Raw genomic sequence first — 19,610 nt, forward strand, 5'->3', positions numbered from 1 at the left:
GATGAATTTGGAGTGTTCCTCAAGGACACTCCCCCTCCCCAATCGGCCACGCCCCTTTCCTGAAGTGCGCGCACACCGTCAGCGAGCGCACATGAATGCCGTCTATTACATTTTATTTCTTTGGTTTTTATGGCTGCAACTTGGAAATTTCGCCCTGAGCTCCACAATATCTAGGACCGGCCCTGGGTACCAATATTCATCACTGATAACATGTGCAATCAAGTCTTTCTATGACCAGGAGGGAAAGCCCCTAAAATGTATACTCTTCGCCTTTGAATCTTATTTAAATATTGTCCTGCAAAATTAAATCTTGTTTATTGTATATGGGATAAATTTGCTATCTCACATTCAGAAAAACACTCACGCAGTTTTATTGTAAAACTTTTACTTATAGTGGAGCTAAAACAACCCATTACTACCACCATCTCTTCTAAATCGTCCACACATTTTAAATGGGACGTAGTTAGCAGCCTGGTGGTCGAGATTCCAGCATTCAAAATACCGGTGCCAGAATCCAGACAGCAGTCGGAATCCCAGCGCCAAGCTGCATCCCAATGGTAAGTATTACAGTTAGGGGGAGGGTTAGGGTTTGGGTTAGGCACTAGGAGGAGAGTTAGGGTTAGGCTGTGGGAGAGGGTTAGGGTTAGGCACTGGGGGGGTTAGGTTTAGGCTGCAGGGGGGTTAGGGTTAGGCTGCAGGGGAGGGTAAGGGTTCTTTCCTAGTTGGGTCGGGATTCTAACTGTTGGCATACCGCTGTTGGTATTTTGGCTGCCGGAATCCAGACTGCTGGGATCCCTTACCCAACCCTTTTAAATCCCTATCCCTCTGCCATATAACATAGTTCACCATGTGCCAAATTGCACCTTCTCACTGGATTTACTTCTATCTCTAAATGAGCCCCTGTGTGTGTGTCATACTTGCCATATCTCCTGGAAGGCCCAGGAGAGTCAAGAATTTGGAGCTGCTCTCTTGGCCTAACAATAGAGTTGGCCAGTCTCCCGATGCCGACCACTCCCTGACTAAAGTGGCTGTCCGGTGGTTGGATGATGGAATCTGCAAATTTGCATTGAGTTGCATCATCCTAGCTACACCCTCTGTGCAAAGTGCCACAAATAGCGGCTTTGAACAGTAGAAGGAGGTGTCATAATGCTGTGTAGCCCCAAACCCTGCTGTAACATGCCACAAATTGTGGCTTTAAACAGCTGGAGACAGGGCCAGGATGATGAGAATGCAGGGGCCTTGCACCCTGCCCCCTGGAGGGGTTTGATGAAAGTAGGCAAGTATGGTGGACATGCCCATGGCAAATAAATCAAGGAGTGAGAGCTAGGGCAGAAATTAATTGAAAATGCTGACAGAGATATGTTGACGGTACACAAAGCAATGAATTGTAGAAGAGGGTGCTGAGGGAGAAAAAAAGTGATAGTGGTGGGGAGAAATTAATGATGGCTGATGGTGAGAAATATAGTGATCAGAGGGCGGTGGAGGTAAGAGGATCTGAAGGTGGTGGTCAAAAATTATTTGAGGGTAATGAGAGAAAATTAATTGAAGAAGAGGGTGCCGGAAAGAAATTGGGACGGTGGAGGGGAGAACTGAAGTGAGTGAGAGGGTGGTTAGAAATTAATTTACTTGAACGGCATGAATTGAGCTGATGGAATTAATTGACTGCAGTGTGCTCTGCATTATGTCTGCTCTGCATCTGGCAGAAAGTTATTAGGGCATCTCTCTAACATTTAGCACCCCATACTGTATGTATATAAAAATAGCTTTCTTAAAAATATACTTTATTCAAAGTCTCGTCATCACCATAAATAAGTCATTCAATTTACAAATACATTACTATATTAACACAAATATTTACAAAGAAGAATATGAAATAGGAGTGAGTTAAGGTCATGCAAAGATTATCCTTTTGTTGGTTGCATTTCACTAGGATCAGAGCAGCTACTGTAGTCGTTCTTCAAGTCTAGGTGCACGCAGACAGCAGAAGATGGAAAGGGGCAGGACTAAAATAACATACAGCCAATCACTGCATTATAACATATTATAGTATCTTGACACAAACTGCTTCATCTCCAGATGTAGGAAAGTTTGGAGCATGATGGGCTTGGGCAACATGTAGCAAATTTATGCATTCAGTGTTACTGTAACATCAATAGTGCTTTTGGCTCTTGTCAAAGTGCTGAAGAATTATTGTGGTGTTAATTGAACTTCTATATAGAACAAAATTAAAACAGCCAAATTATTCTAGACTTGTATAATTGGAATGACTGTACTGAAACATGGAGAAGTCTACACTGTAAACATTCACAAGTTGTCTAAACAGACTCGGAGGAATGGAGTCCAGATAGCTTCTGCTTATTTTGTCATTTGTACGTGCATCACTAGAATGATGCTTCATGCTGGGGTAAGTCAGATTTATGGGGGCCCCAATGAGCTTCAAAACAAAATCTGCATCCTGTTTTATTGTTTCATACATGCCGATAACATCATAATGGATATTGCATGGATCACAGAGGTCATACATTGGTTTCCAATGAGTATCTCTATGTTGCGGCTTTTCTGTAACAATGAAGCGAGCAAACTCTTGGAAAGTAATTTTTTCTGTGGAGTTGCTATTCTTACTAACAGCTTTTTTAATTGACTGTGCAATAGTTTTACTATAGTATGTGTCATCTTCATGGAGGAACTTGTCTCTGTAGGCCGAAACCACCCTCTGTAAAGGATCTCGAGTGAACATGACTTTGGTATAATTTGCAAGAAGCTGTCTCTGCATAGAACGAGGGTACGAGCTTAACTTCATTAGTAAACGAGAGGAATGAACCTCGTAATGATTAAGCTCAGTTACTGTGAGCCCTAAAGATTTGTTTAATAGAAGAATGATTCTCTTCCAGTTGGAGCAGCCCACTTTTGGCACCTCACAATATATGAATTTGTGGCTGTGTTCCACGTACAACTGAGCAGCGACTCTTCTGTCCAGTGAAAAGTAAGACTTGGTGAGATTGTTTCTTTTACAAAAAGACTTCACAATAGATTTCCGGTGTTCTCGAGCAACTTCGTTTTGCAAACTGTCTGCAAAAGAAAGATTTTCATTGTCAGTAATGTTACTAAACATAAACATAGACATACTGTACTGTACTTATTTTAAAACATGTATTATTTTCTTCTATTTATATGTCATCACCAAGTGTCCACCGAGTCTAACAGAGAAAATTAAAATTTTACTGTACGTACAAACAGGGCAATGTAAAATGTACAGTACAGATGGTATCAATCAGTGAGATATTAAGACAATTTCTGTAAGAGCCAATAAGTAACAGCACCACTCAAAGACCTGGAGCTCCGGGAATGGCTGACAGAAGCTTCTCTTATTTTTTCATCCAAACAAAATGGCATCTCTTGATGGAATTGTGTTTATAGTCTTAACCTGCTGTAGCAGAGTGCCTGTAATCTTAATGCATTGTTAAGCTTCTGACCAGTGCCCTAACTAGATGTCTGTGACCGGTGCCACTACTCAGAGAGCAGAGGTCAGTGGCCGGCACCATCGCCACCCCACAGCCTTTGTTTCTAGCTAGCCGGTCGCCGGGAACAGGACCCAGCAGCAAGGATCAGTACTGTAGTACCATTGAATCGTCCTTTAAATGCTCCTGGCAGGCACCCTGCAGTCTGTGCCGCTGATTAGAACATCCTCAACGTCTAGCTTTAGGTGAGTTCAGGCACCTGTTTTCGTGCTTTTGTAATAGATGTATTATTTTGAAATTTTAATTTATTATTCTCAAGTTTGTATTTAATGTAACCACATGCCTTATATAAGGTTGTTTTAAGTTAATAGGAGCAATGCTATTACAGATCATATCAATGGCAATGTACAATAGAAGCCTTTCCATTATATGCCCAACAGTGATAATGGTACCAATTATTCCAAGTTTTTAACTATACAGTAACATGAATGTTTTTGTATATATAATATAGCCTATATTATAAGGATATTTATACATAAGGGTTCATACTACTGTATAATGATTAACAATCAAGTATTTTAAAGTCTTGTGAAAGGAAGATGCATATTGGGGGTGAATCAGCAAGGATCGCTATTGCAAAGCTGCACGCAGGCTATAGATATATGATGTATGCACGCAGGCTATAGATATATGATGTATGCATGCAGGCTATAGATATATGATTTATGCACGCAGACAGCTTTGCCATTACGTCCTTGCTATTATGCAAATGCAGCAGGAGATGAATGGCACCCCCTGCTGCATTTGTGATGCCAACACTGCAACAGAGGTCATAGACTGCGATCACCATCGCGACCATCGGTGGTCGAAGGCCGCGACGGTGGACAGCACTGGGCCACAAGCCAGCTGAGTAAGCCTCAGCTTAGAATTGCAGAAAGCGGGCTTTAGGATGGTGCACTCAGGATATATACATACAGAAACCGGCATATAGGAAAACAGCGGGGAGTGAATTCACATCATATCCGGTGGTGCACCCGAGAGTAAAATTAACATCAAAATTCAAACATAAAAAGAAAACTCTTGTTGCTGGGGCTTAACTTAACTTTTAATAATATGAAACTTGGCTCACAAAACACAGAAAGAATAATAATGACACAATAATAGGTTAATTTGACGATAACCCTTAATGACACTGCAAATCTGACCCAATATATTTGATTTCTGTGTGAAATAATCTCCTTGGATCCTCATCGCACCAAAACCTAAAAGAGGAGTGATGGTTGCCACATTTGTAGGGGCTATGTACGCCATATAAGTAAAACACAGATATATTCACAGCTGAACCAAACTTATTCACAAGCAGAAGCGTAATAGTTGCCTGATCACAATTACATATTCAGCCTCACATCAAATGTTTCCAAACTCCTCCTATAAATAGCTTCACTTAAATGTATCAATTTTCCTTGTATAAGAGTAGTTGGAAAGGCGCTTACATATAGTGCAAAATCTGGTGTCTAATTTTGGTCTTTTTGTCAATTGACCTTAGATGACCAATGAGAGGGCCAATTTGATTTTGCAGTAATATGTAAAAAGTCCTGCATATGCTTTTGGCTGGGGTCCGGATGGCTGTGAGGGTCCCAGGCAATGAGAGTACAGAGGAAAGGTAAGGAGGCAAAAAGCGTGGGAGAGAGTAATATCTGCACTTACAACTTCGGCACAAATTTTAGGATCAAATCATATCACATTTATGGTCATAAAGACTCAATGGGCGGGATGCATGACACATCTCACTCGTGATGCTATGTATTCCGCCGGTCATTGCATGTATGCCGGCGTTGGTAACGCCGGTATGCATGACGATCCCCGCAACGAACAGTTCTGTCGATAAGAGCAGCCCTTTGCGGTGGAGGGACTTCCGGGTCTATGACCCAAAAGCCCCTCTGGTGCCCTTCTGTGCATGCAGATCCCTGGATACCTTTATCAGCACTTGGCGGACAGAAGCTCATAGACTTCTATGGGTAATGCCATCAGGTTACCCACCGCATCTAAGTCCCGGAGTGGGGATTAGTGCATATGAAAAAAGTAGTCAAACCTGCATTCTGGATCTTTGGGCTACATTCTCTTTACCCCAGTGACCTCAATGAGAACATTGATTTTGAATCTTTTGCTTGAGGACTTATAGTCAGCTCATTTTCCTAGTTATCAATATATGCATAGGATGATTCATTTTGTTCTCATATATTTGAAATTAGGATCCTTTGTCCCATTATATAAAAAAAAAATATATATTTTTTTTGTGGTTATGTAAAGGTAACTCCAAATGTGCCTTATGGTCTTATTAATACATGTATGTTTATTGGGGATTTGCCCCATATAAGTGAGTTAATATATACGCCTAGAATTATGGAGCTTTCTTGTCCTGAGAGGTATCTAAGTTGTTAACTAGAGATACAGGTATATTATAACTTCCTTGTCTGATTTTGGAACATTTTTAATACACTTTGATAACTTGTGGTTTGCATCATTTTACCGTATTAAGTGTCTTTATATAAAAGGATTTATCCAATACTAATATTACAATAGCAACAGAAGATATTTACCTCATGTGATGGACTTCTATTTTATAGGCTCAAACTAATACAAGATAGGGAGTTTGAAGCTTATGAAGAGTGTTTTGTTAGTATAATTATAGTCTTAAATGAACACAAATAATGTTAACAGTAATTATTCAATAAATGTGGTCACTATCATAAGATCTAAATATAATGTTAAGGATTATATATAATTAGGGGTTTATACTTGGTCTAGAAGTGAGTTTATTTTCTTATTAATTCGTCACACATCCGCAACATAGCTGAGGTGCGTTATTGATATCGGAGTACAATAGGAATATCAAACATCGCAAAATAGGTGAAAAAAACAACTAGTTAAAGAAAAATAGAGATTCATTTTGAATAATATAGATTGTGTGTCCATTTATAACTGTGGAGTTTGACTAATCATCATTTATATATTTCTTTATCTCTTTCTGTATGAAGAAAAATATTAGAACAATATACCTCATCCTTTCTCGTAAATAATGGTGGAAACACAGATAAGTTTTGAGTTACTTATGATGTATGAACATTTCCGAATCCCCTGTGGTGTAGAGGTAAGATAGAGTGATGGATGTACCTAGAGTCAAGGGTTCGATTCCTGGATGGGAAATTTATTAAACTTAAAATGTATTTTTGTTAAGCCATGAGATACTTAATGATATGCAATTATATCTGACTCTCTTGTAGTGTAGAGTAAGATAGAGTGGTAGACATGTTTAGAGTCAGGAGTTTGAGTCCCAGATGGGAAATTGATTAATTCCAGTATGTATTCTTGACATAGATAGTAATGGTTTTATTATAGCAGTTAGATGTTTCCCGATTTCTATGTATATGTTTTCTATATGTATTTGTTTATTTATATATTTTTTATATATGTAAAGCATATTGAGCTATACATTTTTTAATGCTAATAGGAATTATATAGACAAAACATCATGAGTATTGTCCCATATATTTTGGATGCAAATAGTGATTAGGAACAACAGGTGTCACTCACCTGAACTAATAATTAAGAATGGTTGCTCCAATCACTGCCCTTTGGTGCTGGTATATAAGAACAGTAAGTTCTAACTATCATTACTCTTTGATAAAGCTCATATGCTAGAGTGAAACACATCAGAGGACCCCCATATTGGCAGCACTTTGATCTGTGATGGAGACACCGGAATGTCTTGCTAATACAAACCTTGGAGGAGGCACAGCAAGTGCACACGATAACACCACGGTGTATGCAGTGGAACCGGTGGATGTATGCGGCCGAATCAAGCTGGAGCACACGGGAGCTAAACAAGACTGCTGGAGCAGAGCTGCCCCAATTAGGCTACTTTCCAGAGCAACTCCGCTGACCAGGTATATCCAGTGCGGTCAAAGCTTGTGACACCAATTAAGCTATTCACTTATCACCATTACGATCTTATCCCTTTTGGGACAGTTAGACCATATATGACTTTTACGGAACAACTCTCACAGATTTTCCTATTGATATACACTCAAGTGGAGCACTATTAATTCATTGATGAACAGTACAGCATGTGCTTTTTCTATTAGGTGTTCTTATGGGACATTTTTATAAAATGTATTGAATTTTACACTATATAGATTGCTTTATTTTGATCTGTGAATTATAGTTGAATATTCCTAATAATATACAAGGAAGTGTATTGTTGTATATTTGTATTTTATTTTTATATGTTATTAAATTATTATTATTATTATTATTATTATTATAATTATTATTATTAGGAAACCTGACTGCTATATAATTTTCTGCCATTTCACAACTTGGATCTAATAAATGAGCACAGTCGTATTTCTATTTATTCACTTGACCGCATTTTTGCCATTGATGCATCTCGCCCAATTTGCATTGAATTACCATTGCTTTAGTCCCATGAAAAACATTCTACCGAAAAGGATTTTGTGCAGATTATCAGTGTTTGCACAAAATGGACAGATGTATTAAAGAAGAGCCCCATCTGCAAACACCCCAACATCTGCTGATAGCTCTCTTACCAGGTGGTATGAAGGGTTAATGAGAGTGCCAGATAAGATGTGTGCTACACCAGGGCGCATGGTCAATGCATTTCCAGTAAACGCAGCAGCAATATGGCGTATGTGCTGCAAAGGCATATTTGTGCATGGCTATAAGCAGTGGTCAAAGTGGAAATTTAGAAGTCATATGGTAAATGCTGCTTTTACCTGGAGAAAACGCAAAATAACACACACGAGAGTATCAAAACAATGTATGAGAGTGAGAAATATGATTGCAACATAATGAGTACATCAAGAGGCTTATAGTACAGTGCAAAGCCATTTAAGTAACAATTTCTGTTTACAAGAGACATTTATTGGACACTGGGGATTTAAACACATCAGATACATCCACATGCTGACACATAGTAGTATTAGGATTCTCTCATTCATGTACACCAGGAAATCTTACATACATTTCAGCTGACACTGGCACTATTGCATACCGCCCAACATTATAGATCCTGGAAGAGGGAAAATTTGCGTGCCAAAGGCATGCGCTCCCAAAAGGGGGCGTAAAGGTATCTTGGCCTCGCCCCCCATTCCATAATTCTGGCGGTGTCCCCAGCTCTCCCTAGAGATGCTGGGCTGTCCCCAGAGACTCTCCACACACATTCTAGATGCCATGCTGAGCAGCAGCGTGTGCTACCCAATTTCACTACACACCGCGGGACATTGAAACCCGTGGCTGGGGTGGTGGGACAGTCTCAGAAATACATGGGCCGGCCAGCTTCTTTCCTGTCAGTGGCAGCACCAGCAACCTCTTTCCCAGACTCAGCTCACACTGATCCTCTGCTTGAATGATGTTAGCGGGGAACAGAAACACTGATTCCCCCCCCCCCTGGATCTGCCCCAGGCTGAGAGGTGCATCAATACTTTTTTTTTCATGTTTTATTTTTGTAGTGGGTGAGATCACACCTCCACAATGAGGCCACACCCTTTACAGTACCCTGGCCCTGCACCTCTTTCCACCTCTGCTGCATCCAAGGACATAGCTATCGGATCACTTGCGTGGACATCGGGCATCTGAGTAACCTTCACTTGAGAGTGGTTTTGCCAAAACCAAAACACGGGGGCTCGCGCACATTTCTTCTTTGCATATCTGAGCAGTGCTCAAGTTCCAAATTATTGTCGTGTTTTGGTTTTGGCAAAACCACCCTCGAAATGTTTTGCTTCGAGATTCAGTTTTGGTTTTAAATTGCTTTAAAATTGATAAAAACAGCTAAAATCATGTAACTTGGACCTGTTTTTGTTCCTATAGTGTTATTAACACCAATAACATTACTTTCCAGACATTTGAATTCAGTTTTGACCACCTCACAGCACCTGAAATCAAATCTAAAATACATAAGATCTGGTTTTTAGATCCGAGCATAGCCATAATTATTGTTGTGTGACCGGTGCTCCCGAAGAGAGTGCAGGCCTCTGTGGGCAGCACCGTCGCTAGCAGGGAGCCCTACCCACATGGAAGTGCCAGTCTTGCACTTGCCAGTCAAGGGCTAGATTTCACTAAACCAAAGGAACGTTATGCTCACTGGTTTATAGTTAATTAGACAAAACCATTATGCCACTGAGGCTAGTTGAGTGACTGAGGGGACATGCTGTTTTGCTTTTAGCTGTACATTAAATGTGTGCAAAAGTCCAATTGGACAGTACTGGTACTACAAGGTCAAAATGTTATTTTGGGAGTTACGTTCGCAAATCATAATGCATGAATGGCACAATGACTCAAAAAAGTGAAGCCAGCTGTTCCTTTATACTTGCTACATCTCATAGAAAATAAGCAAAAGGCAGATATAGCAAGCACCAACCCTGAAAATGTGCTAAATATAGATTCCTTAGCTGTCAACCAGCAGCAACCTGTGAAGATTGCCAACTCCAAGGGAACAGTTCTTATGTAAATAGTAAAGCTATTGAGAAAGATGTGCGATACGGAGAAATGTGTTGAAGTTACAGGTGCTATTCCTAGTGCTTTGTCTTGTGTCCACCATAGCGAATGTGCCTGGGAACACAATTTTTCAAGAACTGAGGATGGCCATTGCATTTGGATGTCCACCTTGGCCCTCCGACATTTACCACTACTACAGTCAGATTACCTCTGGATGGTCCACTTGGCCTAACTCACTGTGGACACGTTTTGATCACCGGCCAAGTCATTGCTTGTTTTAATACCCACTGGAGTCCTGTCCTTTCTCCCAGACTTCCGTAACACCCAGCACGCTTGTACAGCTAACGGATATTCATAATATGTACCTCGGGGTGATTCTTCTATGGAGGTCCGAAGTCAGTGAGTATCATTGAGGATAACTGCTGCTTTACTATTTACATAAGAACAAGGTTTATACACATTGGACTCTATATTTATGAAGTTTGTTACAATTTGACTATTCGCTATGGAGGAATAATCTCTATATATTTTTGCACCCTTCCTACTTGCCCCACTTGCTATTTATTTATTTTATATCACCGATTTGAACCAATTAGTTATTATTAAAGAGACCCAATAAAAGTTATATTTTAATAACCAATTCTCCTGTGCACCACAAAGAACAAATCCTTTTTCCTTTTCTGCATCCTACACAGTTAGGTGACAGCAGTGCCTTCACCCACAACTCACACTAATGTCACTGTGTGTTTATTGTGCTTTATCATTGGAAATCCAAAGCTATTGTTCCCTGGAATCAGAACAGAACAGCATTCCACAGAAACAAATGTATTTTTCTGATGTCTTTTGTATATGTTTTTGTATATGTTACATGGAGGGATAATTCTGTAATCTACTCTTAATTATACCATTAAAAGTAATGCCTTAAATACAATGTAAATGAACTAACAAAGAGTGTCCCCACAAAGGAATCACTTTCCTCTTTCTGCCCTAGCAGAAAACCTAACGTCTATAATTGATGTACCTTTTTGATTCCGGGGTGCACCACCAACACATAAGATTGTTTTTGATACAGTTATATAAAAATATCACTTTCTCTATATTGTTGGTTCCTTATGAATTTCCTATATATTATACTGGAATCCTGTGTGGAGATTCCCTTCCCCTCTCCCCAACTTTAAACATCACACAGCCCAGCTGCACTGAATTGAAGCATTGAACACACCTGTACCCGTAAAGCAGATTTGTATCATTATTTAGTGGAGCCAAAGAGAAGCAACTGTACTTTTCCAAACACACATAAGGAAGAGATTTATCTTTTTATGTTGATGAAGCTTGTCTTAAGTTTTGACAAGTTAATTTTTTTTGTAACAAATGCTACAATATGGTCTCACCACAGTTATAATGGACTTTTTTTTCCCTTCTTACTGTTAAGCTCTTGCACTTTTTATTGAGTTAATACATGACTACTTGACAGTACTACAGACAAGGGTGGACTAGGCCAGGTGGCCTGGGCCAGACCCCTCTTCAGTGGTTAGGACTGCCACACTGTTGGCTATGTAGTGGTTGATGTAGCCACAGGCCAACTATGCTCCAACTGACTTAGTGCCAGCCATGCCACTCACTGACCACCATATAGCTGCAGAACTAAGTCACAGCCACCACGGCTGCCTGCCAATGCTCCAGCTTCATGAATAAGTGCCCAACTCCTGCAAACAATGCTGACATGGTGTAATATTGTTGCTATTAGCAGAGTATCGGTTTGATTATGGGGGATGCAGAGATTATTAACAGGAGACTACTTGGCCCATAACCTATTAGTAAAACTGTGTAACAGTGCAGTGCACAGCATCAATGTTAGATGTAGTAGTCCCCAGACAGTAGCGCATGTCAGAGGATAGACCTCTTACTGAGCCCCAACATGTCCTAGAGACAACTTGCTCAGTATACCTGAGGATGGAGGCTGCACCAGAGAACTCCTCATCCAACACCATCCCCCTCCCTTGCTCAAGACTGCCTCTCATCACATGACATAACGTGAGCATCATACACAATGACATCTCACCTGTAATCAGAAAATGGAAGATTATGCAAACATAACACTATTTAACAATTGAAATATGTTCCTGTCCACATTCCTACAAGAAAATATTTTGAGCATGAAAATGACTTGTGGTGAAAATTTAACTGGATACATAAGATAAAGCATCCTCTATCAGTTCCCCAATAAAGTGGTGTTTAATAGTAATGTTGATGGGCCTCTCTGAATTAGAAATGTTTTAAATTACACTTAGTCCCAAAAGTAAGTTGTGCAACTGCAAGTTTCTTCTTTCCTACTTCTTCCATTGCAGTTGGGTACACAACACTTGATGTCTTCATGCTTCTTTTACATTTATTTTGAATGTCAGGACCCATAGTAGACTTCCACTCTTGCCAATCACAATTTGGTTTAGGTTCTGGGGTACATAATGAACAAGTCCAGCAAACACCTCACTACTTTCTTGGAGATTTCCCCTTGATGCTCCTCGTGGAACTCCTGTTCCTAGAATGATTGAGTACATTTGTTGTCTCACTTTCTAACATGCTTTCAGCTGCAGGCATATCCAGCAACACATGTCTCTGTAGCTGTACGATTCTCTGGTTGACATTAGCTAAAGTAGTCTCATGAAACACAATGTCCCGTGATAGTATGAGCTTCCTGTTGTTAGAGTCCCATAGACGGTAACTTTGCGTGTGTTTACAGTATCCCAAATCGAAGGAATTATGATCAAGTTTTTTGTCTTTTCTCTTTAGGTATGTGAGCATAAGCCCTACTTCCAAATACATGTAGGAGACTGATATTTGGCATTTTACCAGTCCATGTCTTCAATGGTGTCTTGTCATTGACTGCCACTCACTTAAATGTAAACAGCTATTTGTACTGATTTGGCCCAAAATCTTTTGTCAAGACTTGAATCATTCAGCATAGCTCGAGTTCTTTCAGCTATTGTCCTATTTGTTCCTTCACTTACACCATTATGTTCCAGCAGAGCCGTAACTAGACTTTTTGGTGCCCTGTGCCAGAAGAGCATTGGCGCCCCCTCATTTTTCAAAGGGACATAATGCAGCCAAAAAAGGGGTATGGCCTCATGGGGAAGGGCCAGGGAAGAGATAGGAAAGGCCAGAAGATGCTGGGGATGAAATAAGAGGAAGCTACAAGTGAGAATGATAATTTTACAGGCCCAAACAGCGCCCCCTGCCTTGTGGTGCCCTGTGTGATGGCACCGGCCGCACTACCCTAGCTATGGTCCTGTGTTCCAGTGTAGTGGCATTAATTAGCTGAAGTTTTATGGCATTTTCTCTTAGGTAGTTGGCTAGATCTTTATTCTCATGTTCTCCATCATTGTCAGATCTTAGTACGATCAGTTTCTGTTTGGTTTTCTTTGAGACTTTTGTGCACTTTAAACTTATTTCTTACTTCACTTTTGTTTCTTAGGAAATAAACGTGTCATCCTTGTAGCATCATCAATGAGTGTCATGAATTAATGTTTCGCACTCATGGATTCTACCTCCATTGATCTACACACATTTGTATGCACTAAGGCCCTGATTCAGAGCCGGATGCTCTGACAGAGCGCTCGCTCTGAATCAAGGCCGACCCTGCTCCTTTTTGGAGCGGCCTCCTGGCCGCTCGCATAGCTGTGGGTAACGACCCACAGCTATAGCGAGCGGCCAAAATGATGGTCGCGATGGTCAAGACCATCGCAACCATCGGGCTTGCGACGAGACCCTGTGGTAGGGTCTCGCTGCCGCAAGCCCTGGAGTGCTTTTGGCTCTATCAGGGCCAAAATCACTCCCACTGACATCACTAGTAATGTCAGTGGGGCTGGCCCCAGACAGTAGCCGTTCCCATACTAACGCCTCCGTCTGGGCAGTAACACCCCTGGCATGCCCACCAAAGGGGGCGTGCTGTCAATCACCATCGACAGCACACCCCCTTTGGTGCGAGACCCATAACGATGGCTACCCCGTCGTTATTTGGGTCTCACGCATGTGCACGACGGAGCCACCTCTGTCATGCGCATGCGCACTACGGCAACATCGACCCGCTTGCGAGCGCTCAGCGCTCGCGAGCGGGTCTGAATCAGGCCCTAACTCCAATGGCACTTGTGCTCTGGATGCAAATTTAGGGAAGGTGCAATGTGTTTGTTTTCACTTCACATAGCTCTCACATGCTGGTCTTACAGGACTGTCAATTGACATGCCAGTTGCCATATCACTTTGAAGCTTCTGTACATTGTCATAACCTTGGTGTCCTACCCAGGGCCGGATTTACCGCTAGACAACCTAGGCACCTACCTAGGGCCCGGCAGGTCTCACGGGGCCCACAGACGGGCTCCCTGAAATCTGGCCCTGACCATCCCACTGGTAGACAAATCAGCGGTGCATTGCACCGGTTCCCGCAGCAATGATGAATGAGCCCACATCGACAGTGACAGCAGTGCTGATAATGAGTCACACTGACTCATTACAGTACACTGCGGCCAGCCATAACAACAAAGAAGGAGGGAAGGTCTGGCCTGCCTCCTCTACCCTATCGTGTCCCCCTCCACTTAGATCATCCTCTCCAAGAGCCAATCACAGCTCGCGGACCGGCAGCCAATCAGCGGCAGCCACGTGGTCGCTTCTAATTGGCTGTCGGTCCGCGAGCTGTCACAGAGGTGGAGCTAAAATGAGAATACCTGAGGAGCAGCCAGTTATGGCGGTAATGGAACGGTGCACCAGCGGTTACTGGAGCGCAGCGAGGAGAGCCTGTGTGTGCTTTGTGAAGCAGGGAGGTGCAATGGTGTGGGGAGGTGCAGTGGTGTGGGGAGGTGCAGTGGTGTGGTGAAGTGTAGTGGTGTGGGGATGTGCAGTGGTGTGGGGAGGTGCAGTGCTATGTGGGGAGGTGCAGTGGTGTGGGGAGGTGCAGTGCTGTGTGGGGAGGTGCGTGGTGTGTGGGGAGGTACCGTGGTGTGTGGGGAGGTGCAGTGCTATGTGGGGAGGTACAGTGCTGTGTGGGGAGGTGCAGTGGCGTGTGGGGAGGTGCAGTGCTGTGTGGGGAGGTGCAGTGGTGTGGGGAGGTACAGTGCTGTGTGGGGAGGTGCAGTGGTCTGTGGGGAGGTGCAATTCTATGTGGGGAGGTACAGTGGTGTGGGGAGGTGCAGTGCTGTGTGGGGAAGTGTAGTGCTGTGTGGGGAGGTGCAGTGGTGTGTGGGGAGGTACCGTGCTGTGTGCGGAGGTGCAGTGCTATGTGGGGAGGTACAGTGCTGTGTGGGGAGGTGCAGTGGTGTGTGGGGAGGTGCAGTGCTGTGTGGGGAGGTACAGTGCTGTGTGGGGAGGTACAGTGCTGTGTGGGGAGGTACAGTGCTGTGTGGGGAGGTACAGTGCTGTGTGAGGAGGTGCAGTGGTGTGTGGGGAGGTGTAGTGGTGTGTGGGGAGGTACAGTGCTTTGTGGGGAGGTGCAGTGCTGTGTGGGGAGGTACAGTGCTGTGTGGGGAGGTGCAGTGCTGTGTGGGGAGGTACAGTGCTGTGTGGGGAGGTGCAGTGGTGTGTGGGAAGGTACAGTGCTGTGTGGGGAGGTGCAGTGGTGTGTAGGGAGGTACAGTGCTGTGTGGGGAGGTGCAGTGGTGTGTGGGGAGGTGTAGTGGTGTGTGTGGAGAGGTGCAGTGCTGTGTGGGGAGGTACAGTGCTGTGTGGGGAGGTGCAGTGGTGTTTGGGGAGGTGTAGTGGTGTGTGGAGAGGTGCAGTGCTGTGTGGGGAGGTACAGTGCTGTGTGGTGTGGAGAGGTGCAGTGCTGTGCTGTGTGGGAAGGTGCAGTGGTGTGGGGAGGTGCAGTGTGGTGTGGAGAGAGGTTCTGTGTGGTGTGGGAGGTGCAGTGCTGTGTGGTGTGGGGAGGTGCAGTTCTGTGTGGTGTGGGGAGGTACGGTGCGGGGAGGTGTTCTGTGAGGGGAGGAAGTGGGGGGTATGGTAATATAAGAGGGGCTCAGGATTTGGGCCTCCCTAAGTAAAACCCCCCTAATATTTCCACACCCCCACTTCAAAATGTTCAATTCGACCACTGCCTCTGACTGTTGTTACCAGGGGTCTGACGTCACAATCTACTGACTGGCACCGGCATAAAAACCAGAGGAGAGGAGCGCTACAGCCAGCGTTAGGTCTAAAGTCAGGCATGCCAGTCCGTCTCTCTTTGGGCTCCTGCTGTGTTGGCCAGGGGAAAATACTTACCTGCTGTAGCTTCACAAGGACTGCATGAAAGGTCAGTTCTTCACTAACAGTTAACTCCTGATTTTCTCTGTAACTCCTTCCACTAGCATTGTTTTTCCTCAGAAATTTACCCCCTTTACTCCCTTACTCAGAGACCTACTATACCCTTTGCCTGTCACTCACTGCTTCTCCTTGTAATCCTGTTCCAGTCACACTCTCCATATCACCTTCTGCCTCTCCCATCACCCTTCTCCCTTTCACCCATCCTCCGTCATCTCCCTGTTTCCAAATGCCTCTCCCTGTCACCCTCTTTACCTGCTCTCCGTCACCCTCTTTCTCTCCGGTACCCTCTCCCTGTTACCCACTGCTTCTCCCTATCACCCTCTGCTTGTCACCTTCTCCCTGTCCCCCTCTCCCTGTCACCCACTACTTCTCCTTGTCACCCTATCACCCTCTGCTTGTCACCCTCTGCCTCTCTTTGACATCCTCTCCCTTTCACTAATTCTCCGTCATCCTCTGCCTCTCCCTGTCACCCTCTCCCTTTCACCCACTCTCCATCACCCTCTACCTCTCCCTGTTATCTTTTCCCTGTCATCCACTGCTTCTCCCTGTCACCCACTGCTTGTCACCCTTTCCCCATCACCCTCTGGCTCTCCCTGTCCTCCTCTCTCTGTCCGCCACCCTCTGCCTCTCCACTTCCCCCTCCCCATCCGCCTCTCTCTCTCCCTGTCACTCTCTGCCCCTTCCTGTCACCCTCTGCCTCCCCCTGTCACCCACCGCCATGGGGCATATTGTGATATATATATATATATATATATATATATATATATATACAGTCAGGTGCATAAATATTGGGACATTGACAGAATTTTCATATTTTGACCTCTATTCACCAAGACAATGGCTTTGAAATGAAACAAACAAGATGTGCTTTAACTGCAGGCTTTCAGATTTAATTTGACGGTAATTACATCCAAATCAGGTGAACGGAGTAGGAATTACAACGGTTTCTATATGTGCCTCCCACTTTTTAAGGGGCCAAAAGTAATGGGACTATCAACTCAAAAGCTATTTCATGGACAGGTGTGGGCTATTTCCTCATTATTTCATTATCAATTAAGCAGGTAAAAGGTCTGGAGTTGATTCTAGGTGTGACATTTGCATTTGGAATCAGTTGCTGTTGACTCTCAATATGAGATCCAAAGAGCTGTCACTATCAGTGAAGCAAGCCATCATTAGGCTGAAAAACCATCAGAGAGATAGCAAAAACATTAGGTGTGGCCAATTCAACTGTTTGGAACATTCTTAAAAAGAAAGAATGCACCGGAGAGCTCAGCAACACCAAAAGACCCGGAAGACCACGGAAAACAACTGTGGTGGATGACAGAAGAATTATTTCCCTGGTGAAGAAAAACCCCTTCGCAACAGTTGGCCAAATCAAGAACACTCTCCAGTATGTAGGTGTATATGTGTCAAAGTCAACAATCAAGAGAAGACTTCACAAGAGTGAATATAGAGGGTTCACCACAAGATGTAAACCATTGGTGAGCCACAAAAACAGGAAGACCAGATTAGAGTTTGCCAAACAACATCTAAAGAAGCCATTACAGTTCTGGAACAACATCCTATGGACAGATGAGACAAAGATCAACTTGTACCAGAGTGATGGGAAGAGAAGAGTATGGAGAAGGAAAGGAACTGCTCATGATCCAAAACATACCACCTCATCAGTGAAGCATGGTGGTGGTAGTGTCATGGCGTGGACATGTATGACTGCCAATGGAACTGGTTCCCTTGTATTTATTGGTGATGTGACTGCTGACAAAAGCAGCAGAATGAATTCTGAAGTGTTTCAGGCAATATTATACGCTCATGTTCGGTCAAATGCTTCAGAACTCATTGGACGGTGCTTCACAGTGCAGATGGACAATGACCTGAAGCATACTGCAAAAGCAACCAAAGAGTTTTTTAAGGCTAAAAAGTGGAATGTTATGCAATGGCCAAGGCAATCCCCTGACCTGAATCCGATTGAGCATGCATTTCACTTGATGAAGACAAAACTGAAGGGAAAATGCCTCAAGAACAAGCAGGAACTGAAGACATTTGCAGTAGAGGCCTGGCAGAGCATCAACAGGGATGAAACCCCGCGTCTGGTGATGTCTATGCGTTCCAGACTTCAGGCTGTAATTGCCTGCAAAGGATTTGCAACAAAGTATTAAAAAGTAAAAGATAGATTTAGGATTGTTTAGTTTGTCCCATTACTTTTGGCACCTTAAAAAGTGGGAGGCACATATAGAAACCGTTGTAATTCCTACACCGTTCACCTGATTTAGATGTAATTACCCTCAAATTAAATCTGAAAGCCTGCAGTTAAAGCACATCTTGTTTGTTTCATTTCAAAGCCATTGTGGTGGTGAATAGAGGCCAAAATATGAAAATTCTGTCAATGTCCCAATATATATGCACTTGACTGTATATATATATATATATATATATATATGTGTGTGTTTATTATCATTCATTTATATGACACAACAAGGTTTTCACAGAGCCTAACAAAGTATATGAATTGTTTCAGGGAGGGTGGGCCCCAAACCAGCATCTTGCCTAGGGCCACATGAGGTCTAAATCCGGCTCTGGTCCTACCCGCCTGTGCCACAGCGCCATTGATTGGTTGGATTCAGCACCTACCATTACACAACACTCCACTATGTCTAAGGTATATATTGTTTTTGATACCAGGTTGCTGTTACAATTACAGTACACAATGCACCAACCTTTGTAAATTGGAATCTGTATCATCTCCTTCAAGAACAGTTATGGTCTTAGATTAGTTTCTAGGTTAGGCCAATTTACCTTATCAATAGCAAAGGTACAGTAATTCACTCTGTGCAGTGGAGACTTATTTTTAGTTTATCACTGGCATGGTGTCTATTCTTTCAATGCAGGTACTTTGACAAGGCCAATCACACCCAACCATACCTCTTAACTATCCCAATTTTGGCAGGTTAGACCCACTTTTTGGGTAATATCCCACAAGCGAGCCACAGTGTCCTGCAGAGAGGGGGGGAGGGGCATTGAGAGGTCTCTCTCACCTGAGGTTCTCCTGAGGTTAATGCCTGACAATAGATCCTCAAAAAGTTGGTGTTCAAGGTTTATCCAATTGTGCAGCCATACTCACAGTTACATACAGACAGCGTCCTCCATGGCTGGATGGAGCGGAGATTGAATGGAACATACAGATCACCAGCCGTTGATTTATATGGGTAGCGGTGCATATACAAGCTAGCAGTTTGGCCTTTTGTGGTCTCTAACAGCATATACTGCAGGGTCTCTCTGAAGCTGTGTGGAAGACATCTGTGTTCCACTGTGGCTCTCTTACACAGTGACAAGATGGCACCGCGCAAGTGCATA

At 43.3% G+C, this 19,610-nt stretch overlaps 1 protein-coding gene across 1 annotated transcript in view; it reads right to left on the reverse strand.

Annotated features, from left to right (window-relative positions):
* Nucleotides 1-1,798: 1,798 nt before the first annotated feature.
* Nucleotides 1,799-19,610, reverse strand: part of LOC148525058 (carbohydrate sulfotransferase 9-like) — a 79,387-nt gene continuing 61,575 nt past the window's right edge. Inside the window, exon 3 of the mRNA XM_088471295.1 lies at nt 1,799-3,069. Within this exon, the coding sequence (XP_088327421.1) occupies nt 2,240-3,069 (830 nt within the window). The 3' untranslated portion in view covers nt 1,799-2,239. The remainder of the gene's footprint in view (nt 3,070-19,610) is intronic.

Source organism: Taudactylus pleione, unplaced genomic scaffold (assembly GCF_031769625.1).
Source record: "Taudactylus pleione unplaced genomic scaffold, aTauple2 ptg000113l, whole genome shotgun sequence".
Taxonomy (NCBI): Eukaryota; Metazoa; Chordata; class Amphibia; order Anura; family Myobatrachidae; genus Taudactylus; species Taudactylus pleione.